The sequence below is a fragment of the Choloepus didactylus genome, chromosome 2 (genome assembly GCF_015220235.1).
Source record: "Choloepus didactylus isolate mChoDid1 chromosome 2, mChoDid1.pri, whole genome shotgun sequence".
Taxonomy (NCBI): domain Eukaryota; kingdom Metazoa; phylum Chordata; class Mammalia; order Pilosa; family Megalonychidae; genus Choloepus; species Choloepus didactylus.
In genome coordinates, this window is record NC_051308.1 from 76,629,281 (window position 1) to 76,642,474 (window position 13,194).

Sequence of the window (13,194 nt, forward strand, 5' to 3'; positions counted from 1 at the left end):
CCAAGTGAATAAAGTATTAAGTCAGAACTCTTTAATACAGGCATTTACAACATGACTCCTACTCAAGAAGGGGTGAGGAGGCTACTTGTTTCTTGGACATGGCTAAGCCAGTCTCACTTTGTGCCTTCCGTACACTAGTCTCCCTCCTGGATCTAAAACCTCTCCTAACTCATTTCCAACCAACTAAACTCTGTAACTTTCTCTAAGGTCTGGTTCAAGTTCTGACTTGGCAACAAAGCTTTACTTGGCCACTTCAGGCCACAGTGACCATTCGTTCTTTTGAATTCTAATAAAACTTGTCACTACCCCATTTATCATATTCCATGATTATTAATACTCCATGATTAGTCCCAGATTCATGTTGCTAATTAACTTTTCACACGTATTATCACTCTTGCACGTTAAAAGAGCAAGTTTCTTAAAGCCAGTAATCACATAATCTCATATTTTAATTCTTTCTATTTCCACAGTGCCAGGTATTAAGGAAGAATAAATAAAATCTATTTAAATACTAACTCTCCTTCAAGGTTCAATTCAATAAGAAATGAATGTACACACTTTTTTGGCATTACACATTATGATATATTTTAGAAATTAATTACATTGTGGTATTTATGTTTTATCTTTTATTTAGGTATTCTACTACTCTCTCAAAAATAATTAAGTACCTTAGATTACAAAATATATGCAAATAATTTTAAAAATTGAAATAGAACACAATCAACAACATAGGTACTTCGTAAAAAATAACTAATGATTGTGCTTTTGTACAATAAAAGATGAAGCAAATGCATTTGGGAATCTGAAGTTAACTAGTTACCTGGAAGAATCCGAATATTTTGGTTAGATTCTAAAGGAGCTCCATCCTTAAACCAGGTAATTGTAGCTGGAGGATAAGAGTAAGCTTCACAGACCAAAGATGTGGGGCTGTTAAGGATAACAGTGACATCTTCAGGACTGCCATCACTGTCTACACCAGCAATTGTAGGAGATACTGAAAAAGATTTAAAATTTGATGAAAGAGATACACATAAATTTTTCTATTTGTGCCTTTCTAAATTTCCACTGTACCTACTGATGTGATTATATTCCTACACAGTTACAGAAAACAATTATCATTCTTGTTCTACCCAAAATGAATGAGATTCTTCTAAAGGCTCACAGAGTAATAGGGGACATAGACAAATAAATCATGGGGATGTTGGTGTAGGGCATTTGGAGGCAAGGCATTCAGTCTCATCTGAGGGGTAGGGTGTGAGGAGTCGCATCAGGGAAGGTCTCCTAAAGAGGAGATGTTCAAATTGAGCCTTCAAGGATTAGTGGTAGCCAGCAGGTGAAAGCAGGGAGACTAGTAAGAAGAGACAGGGTACTGTGGAAAGAGGAGAGGAAAACAGTGAGGAGAAAACAGGGACTATATAGAGGATGGACTTAATGGCTTCAGTACTGGAAGAAATGGTACCAGTTAGGGGCAGGTATATTTGCTTCACAAGAGATAATGAAGAACTAAACTAGAGCACTGAAGGAAGGCATAAAGAGGAGGGAGTAATTTAAGAAACTATTAGGAGATGCGTCAATTGGTAGTACTTGATAAAATCTGGTGGCTATGGGAGACAGAAGAGTCAAAGATAACTTCTAGTTTTTGTTTTTGTTTTTGTTTCTTTTTGCTTGGGAACCTAGTTAAAATGCAATAAAGCAACAGAATTAGGAAACACAACACAATTTGCTCATTTAGGAGGGGAAGGTAGTTTATTTGGTTCTGAATATCGTGCATTTTGAGTGCCCATGAGAATTCCAGGTAGAAATGGCCAACAAGCAGTTATACATAAGAATTTGAATCTTGGGGAAAAAAATCTTTTCTTGCAGACATGGATTTTTTAAACGTCCAGTTGATAGGAGATGATAGGTAAACTTCTGGGAGTGAAGGTTATTATTTGAATAGAATATGAGCAGTAGAGTAAGGACAGAATACTAGGGACCCCAATGTTTAAGAGATGGGTCAAGTAAAAGACTATAAAGGAGAGAGAAAAGGAATAACCTAATGTGGGCAAGGATAACCAGGAAAAAGCACTGTAAAGGAAAATGTGATCAATAATGTCCAAAACATTAAGATAAGGACTATAAAAATATTTGATGGATCTAGCAATAGCCTGGTCCTTGTCAGAGCAGTGTCAGAAAAAGTTGTGGGTGGAAGCTAGGTTTCTGTAGGCAGAGGAGGCAAGAGAGTAAAAAGAGAGCATATACACAGGGAGTGGTTACAATAAGAAGAGATGAAGACAGCAGGAGGTGAGGCTGCAGGTAAGGTAGACAGTGGGAATGGCTAAATTCCCAAAGAAGATGGAAAGATACTGAACCAATGGCATAAGTGCAAGCAGTAACTGTTAATAAGAAGAAGGATGACCTTCTGGGAAAAGAAAGGTAAAAACACTGAGTTTATGACTAAGTGGATTGGAAATTGCAAAGGGTCACATGCCAGGAAAACTGGTATCTTTAGGAAGGATCAGATTTCAATTAAAGCAAGGAGCTAGAGAGAGTTTTAAATCAGATTTCCAGAGAGCAGAGAGGGCAGGATTTGGATATGGGTCAGTATTAGGGGGTGTCAGTGGTGGGAGAAAGGAGCCAACAGGAACTTAGAACTCTAGAAGGATGAGGTAATCCAGGCTGGGCATTTGCCTTTCATACACTGGCTGATTAGGTGTGCATGCTGGGAGGCAACTGGCTCATGAAATCTCAACCATATTTATTCACAGAGTCTGTTATTCAACGCTAAATGTTAGGTGCTGGGGCTAAATCCTATACAAGAAAAACAGGGATCTGCCCTTGGAGAGTTTATGGACTTATACAATTATTATTTCTAAATCCTATTCAGGTGGCACTTATTTATACATTACACAGCATTGCAATTTAACTTTTCTCACATATACATTACCTCTCTCCAATTAGACTATCAGCTACCTGAGGGTTGTGCTCTGTGTGGGCAGTTCCTATGTATGGGAGCACCACGTACCTCCTATAGTCTAAACAATAACTACCAAAAAAAAAAAAAAACTGCAAAAATTTGAGTAGGTACTCAAATGTAGTAGAACGAAAAGTATTTTGACATTAGTAATGAAGAAAAATACAGGTGGGTAGTGCATTTTAAATTTCAAAACATGAACTGCAATTTAAAATCTGTTTTGTCATTCCTGAGACATAAGCTTAACTTTGATGCTGTAGGAACTGAATATACCAATATATTCAGTTATTTCATCATTCAGGGTCCACAAAAACTATAATATGGAACAATTACCAGTAATGGCAGAGCACCACAAAGGAAGGATCAAAATATCAGCTTGAGCCCCATTCATTATTCATCTGCTTCTCTTTAACCATCATTCCTTTATCATTTTTCTACTGCAAACTTATTATCTATCTTGTTCACAATTGTGTCCCTAGCACAAAACACACTTTCTGGTACATAGTATATATTATATACACAATAAAGGAATTTATGAATGAATGAATTAAATGAAAGAAAAAGCAACTAATGTATACAAGCTCTGGTTCTCCTTATGGAATGAAATTCTATGGTAGAAACATTAAGTACAAAGAGAAAGAAAAGATGAAAACTTAGCCTGTAGGTTCTGTGTGATTCTTCAGGATTTTTGAAACAATATTTACACTTACCAAACACATTAAGACTGAAACTTTTGCTTTTGTCACCAGCTGTGTTAGAAGCCAAACATGTATACCTCCCAGTGTGTGACATTTGGGCATTGGTAATTTGAAGAAAACGGCCACCAGACATAATGTGGTGGCTCTCATCTTCTTGGAGAAGCTGCCCATCTTTGTGCCATGTTATTTCTGGCACTGGATTCCCTATAAGAAAAAGTCATTTCTTAAACTTGGCACCTAATCTTATGTCTACAATTGATGAACCCTGAGAGAAAAGATGTTTTTACTCATTTGTCTTTTTAAATATCTCACTTACGTAAAAAATAAACTTTTAGTTAAATAATTCAACAAGCATGTATTTTAAGTTTATGCCAGGATTTCTAGGATAGATAGGATAGATAGATAGATACATTAATTATTCTTTAAATATTTATACCTTATAGGGAATAGATCTCATATCTTTCAATAACACATTAAAGATTAAGTTTCAAATTGTTCAAATATTTTTTACAATCATAAAACCATGAAAACAAGTTCTATCAGGAAAGAGAGCTAGGGTGATATTAAATTAAACTGAAAGGCTTGAGGTGAGAATGCTGTAAAATTTAAGTAGCTGTTCTCTATGTAGTAGTTGTGAATTACCATATCATTTCTAGAAAAAAAATTAACAGATTAAGTAAGTTTATGTCACATTCTTTCTGTACATCTTTCCTAAAATTGAAACATTTCTTTGCTTACTAAAATTTGTTGCACATGCAAGGCATGTAAACAACGAAATGAGAAACTCATTACGGCTTCCTTAAAACTTTAAGCCTTTCCATAAAATGTTATGGGCTACTTTTGTTGTTCCTTTAAAACTTCAAGACCATCTATAATAAAAATACAGACTTGAGAATGTCCTCCATATATATATATATGTGTGTGTGATATATATACATACACACACACACATATTATTACATACAACAAACTGATCCTCTGGTAAAAATTGTGAGATTGGTATTAAAATGTTTATTTTGTCAAGCTTATTCCCTTTGTAATATGGAAAAGTGTGAAGAAAAGGGGGCAATTTTACTTCTCCCTAAAACCCTGGGTATTCCCTGTCAATAATGCCACCCTTCCATCTGCCTCTACCTTTGAAATGAAAGTTGAGAAAAAAGGAAAAGGAAAGGAAGGCAAAAGGAAACAGAAATTAAGGAAGGGAAGGAAAGAGAAATTGGGGGTGGGACAGAAAAAAACCTGTAAATAAGTAAAAGTAGAACAAAGAAAAAGAATAATTTGTTGAATTGAAAGAAAAGACCAGCATGGTTGTTTGGTTTTTATCTCCACAGAATCTGAAAAGTTTTCCTCCTGCATTTCTACCAGCTAGCCTGGATGAGAAATCAATTTCAAATGCCTATGGGTATTTAGCTAAACTTACTCCCACCTAATCAAGATACAGAGAGGAGGTAATAACTAACCATGAGTGGCGAAACAGCAGAAGTATGGGAGCTGAGCCCCTTACCTGTCACTTCACAAGTCAGTGTAATGCCCTGTTTCTCTTTTACCTTCAAGTCTTCTAATATATTCTCACCTACAATATGAGGTGGTACTAAAAAAAATAGAAAAAGTAAGTCACAAAACTAACAGTAGGAAGTTATGCAGACATTGCTATTTCATTTTAATTAAACTATAACCTTAAGAAAGCCTCAAATTCTCATTCATTATTTGATTACTAGAATAATGTCATAAAATCAATTCTAATTTTAAAATTATTATTAAGTTATATCCCATGAATACAATTATAACAAATCTTATTGTAATATAATCACAAGGTCTGGATAAAAATTTGCCAGTAAATCACTGAATAAGAACATTTATGAAACACTTATTTCTACCACTATAAATCTTAAAATAACTCATATTAAGTTATCCAGCATCTCAGAATATTGCTGAACAATCATGAACAAGACATGGCATTTCAGCCCTTTCAATCAGACTAACAGCTTCCAATTTTAACATTGAATTCTTGCCAAATATGACTGTCCACTGGCCAAAGAACACATGGGCATGGATTAAGCTGTAAATAAACTTCAACTCTGTTCTAGAATGGATTTTAGCCAGGTAGAATATTTTCTAGATATAGCAAAGTATACAAGTACCTAATACTGAAAGTCCAAAAATTTTTCTTTCTTCTCCAGCTGTATTCCTTACGATACAAGTATAACGGCCAGCATCTTCTATTCTGGTCTGCATCAACCGTAGAGTCCTACCTCCTGGAGATGCAAACCACCAGATGATTCAAAAAGAAAACTGGAACTTTACAAATTGTCCAAGTGATGCAAAGACTACGTAAAAAGTCAATCAATACACTTTAAAGGTCTTTAAAATAAATACATGTTTACCATTTTTAAAAATTATATGTTTCAAGCCTATATAAAACAGAATAGAAAATTCAGAGCGTATTTCCAGTTCAAAAGATTAAAGAAACAAACAGAAAATAAATACAATGCTGGGTGACAGCAGCAAGAATGGGGTTCCAGAGAACAGATGGATTTTGAACATACTCTTAAAAGGTAAATATATTTTAACACACAGAGGAGTTGAGAGGTGCCATTCTAGGCGGAGAATGGATCAGGAGATGGATCTAGATATACTACATCTAGAAAGCAGATGTGAGTAGTGGTATCTAAAAGCAGAGTAGGTGGAGAAAATGCTAAGAGATGAGGCTAGATGGAGTATGGCCAGATTCTGTGGGCCCATGAACATCATGCTAAGGAGTTAAGACTTTACTTTTCACACTAATGACTACGGACATGGATAAGGAAATAAAGGTCATCATCTGATTTGTGGTTTAGAAAGACATTGTGGCAGGATTTTTAAGAAAAGATTCCCAGTTTGCAGTGGAACATATGAAATGGGAAATTTATAAAGTCCAGTGCCCCAGATTTGGTTGACATCCATGTATAAGTGGCAAGTGAAGCCATGAGGCCTGACTACCAGTTTTCTATTGTATTCCATAGAGTCCTAGAATTGTTTACATTAAAATTTATGGGGTTATATTATTCAATAGAGCAACCCTCCTCTTGTTTACTTTTACAGTTTGGACTTCTATGTAACATTTTATTTGAAGAAAGATTCTTCATTAAGAAGAGAATGCGAGTGAAATTATGATATGATGAAGGGTGTGATTTGGAGGGAAGCTTCAAGTAAAGTCAAAGCAAGAAGAGCCAACAAACGAAGCTGAAACAAAGCCTTCAGAGAACTAAGAGACAGACCAAGAGTAGAGTCCTGGAAACCATTTGAAGAGAAATGTCCAAGAAAGAAGATTAAATCGTTTTGTAGATTTTGTAATCATTTTCCAACTGGTATAATTATGCAATGTTACACTGAATTTGAACTAAAAATATTTCAAATGGTTAAATATGTAATTTTCATGTAAATATTCACCTGACTCTGGTTTTGTCAGGAGTTTACATCTGCTTTCTGTTTTTACAAACACAATGAGCTGTCACAAAGCTTTTTCTGTAAGCAACCCCTCCACCCAACCCAGTGAAAGCTGAATTGAGTAGCACCAGTGATTTGCTCTTATTTAGACAAACAAAGCTAATTACCTGAATGTGGTCCTTGTCCAACTGAATTTAGACCAAGAAAGTTGAATATAGAAATAATATATACATGTTAAAAAACAAACAAACTTGTGTTAATTAGGAAAGTTTCAACCATTCACTGCTACTCCAGGATAGTGAGACCACAGTATTATTCCAGTTGAGAGAGATTTAAACAATTCAAATTTTATGAGTAATCACTGTCTCTACAAGTCTCACGATCTTTCTTTTCTCTTTGTTGCCTAGTTCTCTCACTTACTCCAGAAGAAAACAAAAAAGGATTCTGGCAGTAAGTTATACTTACATGGAGGCATTTCTTGTACCTATTAAATTCCTATAGCAGTTACTTGTTCTTGACTGATAACTTCTTTACAATGATAAGGCCTTCACCAAAGTACCACTTCCAGTAGAGTTGAACTTTAAGTCTCAAGAGAACTAATCTTAATGAAACAGAAGTGTGCAGCAGAACAAGAACAAGAAAGGACCAAGCAAATCATATGTCATTCATTTGATTCTCATTCATCTATTGCACAAGACACATGTTCAGATTGTGAAACTGAATGAGTCCTTTGGCAGTGCCACAAGGTGAAATACTTTTAATGTGTTTGCTCAAGGATATCCTGCAGCTAGTCAAGCAAAAACTACATGAAACCAAAACACAACATATGCAAATCGATAATAAACCAGAGTACATACATCACTCTATCTTGCCTTTTACATTTCCAGAAGCTCTGATGTAGTTATTGTATTTAGTAAATGTTCCTATTTTCTCAGCAATAAAGAATTTCAAATTAGAAGCCAAATAATAAGAGGACCATTTTGAGACAAGCAGAAAATGTGTTCAGGTTTTTGGTAACCAAATTTTAAGTACCTCTTTGCCATTACTAGGAATTTCCTAATATCCCTAATATCAATAGAGACTAGAAGTCATATGAAAATGAAAGCTTCATAGGAAAGACATAAGACACTTTCCCAGGGCAGAGGAACTGCAAACCTTTTACCTGGTTGTCTATAGTAATGATGACAACAAATCAGAAGCTTAGAAACTGAGCAGGCACTGTGTTAACTGCTTTACATACATCAACTCATCTCATCTTTTTGACAACTCTAAGAGGTAAATACTATTAATATCTTCATTTTGCTGGTGAAGAAACTGAAGTTAGCGGAGTTAACTAACTTGCCTGAGCTCATGTATCTATTGATTATTACAGACAATAAACATGATTGATAGCAATACACATTCCTCTTCAAGTTCAAGCTCCTAGCATGTATAGCCCAAGATCATGAAAAAACAGAGGGACGTTAGACATTTAGGCCTAATTTCAACACTACGAAATGATTTTTTTTTCTGAAAAAGCTCTCAAAAGTGGGAATTTATGCTTTGTTTGAAAAGATTTATGGGCAAGGAGCTCACTACCTCTTAAGTAGTTCATCTTTATTTTAAACAACCTCAGTATTTTTTAAGTTGTTTATATACAGACCAACATCTGTCCATAGAATATTTCACACACTGGCATTAGTTTTAATGTCTGGAATTAGACAGAACCAAAATAATCCTTTTCTACAACATGGCTCTTCAAATATTTAAATTTAATTTTCATGATTTAACCATATGGTTTATTTTTCCAGGCTAAATACAATCAGACGTATTCATTTGAGATCATTGACCATGGTGTTCACTGTCCTTTGGAAATACTGTCAATAAATCCTTCTTCTAGTCTTCCTGATAAGGTCTGTCAAGTTCAGAGTAAAGTTGGTCTCATTTTTCTTATTGGGGAAAATATATTTTATTTATGTGGCAAAATATTGCATTTGTTTCCCTGACAATCATATTACACTGTTGGTACATACAGATCAACTAACAAAATTCAGAGGTCTTTACAAATGACGAACTGTGAAGTTATATCTCACCATAATTCCCATATGTGCAGGAGTTTATAGAACTTTACTTTGTAGATTTAACTTAAAAGTTCTAGCACGAGGGGCATTTGAATTCTGATACTTTCATTCAACATTTTAGGTATTTTTCCAAACATCCAAGTGTTTTTTTTAATTAACCACAAAGTTGGCAAATTCATCTTGTCTTAATCCAAGTTATTAGTAAAAGGGGCTGAGTACAGATTTCTGTGGCATGCCACAATAAATCTCTATCCAAGCTTATTTTTATCCATAAATTCCTACATAATTTTATGAGGAATAAGCTGAATATCTCTTCCACACTAATGATAGAAGTCTTAGATCACAGGAAACTATCTTATCCCAGAAATATGAACATCACTTAGATTAGAGACATGGATAAGTTAAAATACTTTGCTACAGAGGTATTTTACATAACATGATTCACTCTAGACTTGAGATTCATTTCAGCACTTCTTTTCATTCTTCACTTGCTAAATCATTTGATACTCTTAACATGAATTCTTTGACAGGCCCATGATCTAAGTAACAGGCAAGTCCCAAAATTTCAAGGCTCTAGAGATTTTTTAGAATTCCACCCTCTCCATTTTCATATATCTTTTTAGGTCAATCTCAATATTTTCCCCCTAATATACTTACTGGTTATTATTATTAGAAGTGAAATTAAAAAGGAAAATAAAACAATAAAAACACTGTGAATGAAGTGAGGAAGATGATGGACTAAGAAGCTCCTAGCAACTCTTCCTCACCCCCAAAACATAAAAAAAAAAAAAAAAAAAAACAAGCAGAATTTGCTAGAACCAACTCTCCCAGAACTCTGAAAAATAGTCAGGGGTAAATAACAACCAAAGAAATGCTGTGTCAGGAAAAAGAAAACTGAAAAACTGCAGGAAAGTTGTGGAACGCTTTCACTTGCCCTGGTCCCTCACCTTCTTCTGGCTCTGAGCATCAGTCTGAAGGTGCCCTGGCAGTCCATGTTCTCAGTGCAGTGGTTCATGTACCAAATGCAGGCTCCTGGTATCTGGTTATTAGCACATCTAATGCGCAAATTTGTATGTCTGTTCCAAACTACTACCAAATTCACTAACGGCAGAGAACAGAGCAGAGAAGTGGCATGCAACTAAGCAAACCACAGCTTCCAGGGGTGAAAGGATACAGTTGAAACATGAAATACTGCATCTGGAGCTCAGGAGGAGAACTTAGGGAGTTTCTTTTTTTGGAGGGGAAACTAGGACAGAAGGAACATTCATTCATACATACTGGGGAATTTTTGAAAGCTACTGCTCAATTCAGGGGAAAAACCATGCTCAGAAAGTTCTGAGAGAACCTAACTGTTCACCATGGGCTGATAAATAGATCCAGTATAAACTGGGCTAAGCATTGAAGGAAAGTGTCAGCACAGAGTCAATCTACACCATAACCTTCAATAATCAAAAACAAAAAACTAAAAACAAAACCCCGGGGAAGCACAAGAACCTGACATCCAGTTTAGCACACAAAAATATTTAAAAAGAAATAGGAAGAGATGACCTATACAAAGGAGCAAAATAAAGCAACAGAAACTACCCCTGAGAAAGCCCAGCCATTGCAACTACTGACTGAAGTTGTTAAGTCAACTCTCCAAAATAAGTTCAATGAGCTAACGTAAAACGTGGACAAATAAGTAAAGGAAATCAAGAAAAAATATATATGAACGAAAGGAGGTGTTAGAAATTTAAAAAAGGAAGTAAACAGAAATTCTGGAGACAAAAAGCACAATAACTGAAATTTAAATATTCACTAGAGGAGTTCAGCAAATAGTGACCAAAAACTTCCAAACTATGACAAAAGGCATAAATATACACATCCAAGATATTCAACAAGCTCCAAATAGGATAAATTCAGAGAGATCTACACTGAGATATGTTATAGTTAAACTGTCAAAGTCCAAGATAAAGAGGGACTCCTAAAATAGCAAGAGAGAAGTCAGATCACATACAAGGGACCCTTAATAAGGTTAAGTGCTGGTTTCTCATCAGAAACCATGGAGGCTAGAAAGCCGTGGGATGACAGATTAAAAGTGCTATAAGAGAATAAAAACTGAACCAAGATTCTGAATGAGCAAAACTATCCTCCAAAATGAGGGAGAAATCAAGACATTCCCAGATAAATAAAAGCTGAGGTTCCCGCTTTCTTGTCCTACAAGAAATGCTGCAAGGAGTCCTTCAGTATAAAAGGAAAGGATGCTAAACAGTAACTTGGTGCCATATAAAGAAATGAAAACTTCTGGTAAAGATATCTACATGGGTAAATATAAATGCTTGTGTTATTGTATTCTTGATTAGTACTTTTACTTTGTATTTCTTACACAGTCCCAAATATAAATGAATATAAGTAATCATAATTTTATTTTATTGGGCACACAAAACATAAAGATGTAATTTGTGACAATAATAACAGAAATGGGGAATGTGTGGTGTATAAGAACAAATATTGTATATGCTGTCAAAGGTAAGTTAGTATCAACTCCAAATAGATTGTTATATCATGTAAACTGCAAGGAAACCACAAAGAAAATATCTAAAAAATATACAGAAAAGGAAATGAAAAGGGAATCAAACTGTTTCAATACAAAATATCAAGTATACACAAAAGAAGGCAGCAATGGAGGAAATGAGGAACAAAAATGTTATAATATAACAAAAAACAAATGGCAAAATGGCTGAATTAAGTCCTGCCTTATCAATAATTACTCTGAGTTTTAATGGATTAAACTCACCAACCAAAAGGCAGAGATTGACATAATGGATAAAAAAGCATTATCCAACTATATGCTGTTTACACAGCACTCACCTTAGACCCAAGACCCAAATAAGCTGAAAGTGAAAGTTTGAAAAAAGATACTCCATGCAGATAGTAACCAATAGAAATCCTGGTGGCTATACTAATATCAGATGAAATAGACTTTAAGTCAAAAACTTTCATGAGACAAAAAAGGACATTACATATTAATAAAAGGGTCAATCCCTTAAGATGATTTAACAATTATAAACATATATGCTCTTAATCACAGAGTCCCACTATACATTTTTAATAGATTAGAGAGCAGATAAATGTAAATAAAGAATAGAAAAAAAATTGAGAGCATCAGTGAAACTAAGAGTTGGTTCTTTGAAAAGATTTAATAAAATGGCAAAACTTTTAGCTAGACTACAAAGAAAGAGAGAAGATGCAATTAAATACAATCAGAAATAAAAGGGAGAATATTACTACTAATCTTGCAGAAATTAAAAGGATTGTTAGAGAATAGTGTCAACAATTGTACACCAACAAATCAGATAATATAGATGAAATGGATAAACTCCTAGAAAACACAAATTACCTAAAGTGACTCAAGAAGAAATAGAAGTGCTCAATAGACCTACAACAAGTAAAAAGGTTGGACCAGTAATCAAAAACTTCCCAAGAAAGAAAAGTACAGGACTAGATGGCCTCATTGGTAAATTCTACCAAAAATTCAAAGAATTAACACCAATCCTTCTCCAACTCTTCCAAAAATTGAAGCAGAGGGAACTCTCTATTTCTGTGAGACCAGTAATACCCCCATACTAAAGCCAAATAAAGACATCACAAGAAAAGAAAATTACAGACCAATTACCCTTTTGACTATAGATGCAAAAATTCCCAATAAAATATTAGCCAAAAGATCTAGGAAAATAAAAAAGGAATTATACACTGTGACCAAGTGGGATTTATCCCAAGAATGCAAGGTTGGTTTAATATTTAAAAAAAAAAAAAAAAATGGAATACACCATGTTAACAGACAAACCACACGATCATCTCAATAGACACAGAAAAAGCATTTGACAAAGTTCAGAACACTTTCATGATAAAAATATTCAACAAAATAGGAGTAAAAGGGAACTTTCTCAACCTGATAAAGACCATCTGTGAAAAATTCAGAGCTAACAACAGACTTAAATGTGAAAGACTGAATGCTTTTCCCCTAAGATCAAGAATGAGACAAGAATGTCCACTCTCACTACTTCTATTCAACAGG

At 34.6% G+C, this 13,194-nt stretch overlaps 1 protein-coding gene across 1 annotated transcript in view; it reads right to left on the bottom strand.

The window, feature by feature from the left end:
- The window catches only part of HMCN1 (hemicentin 1), a 511,472-nt gene that overhangs the window by 125,753 nt on the left and 372,525 nt on the right, over window positions 1-13,194 (bottom strand). The window contains exons 47-50 of the mRNA XM_037825157.1: window positions 5,793-5,906; window positions 5,156-5,242; window positions 3,664-3,855; window positions 821-994 (exon numbers count right to left, since the gene is read on the bottom strand). Of these exons, the coding sequence (XP_037681085.1) occupies window positions 821-994; window positions 3,664-3,855; window positions 5,156-5,242; window positions 5,793-5,906 (567 nt within the window). The remainder of the gene's footprint in view (window positions 1-820; window positions 995-3,663; window positions 3,856-5,155; window positions 5,243-5,792; window positions 5,907-13,194) is intronic.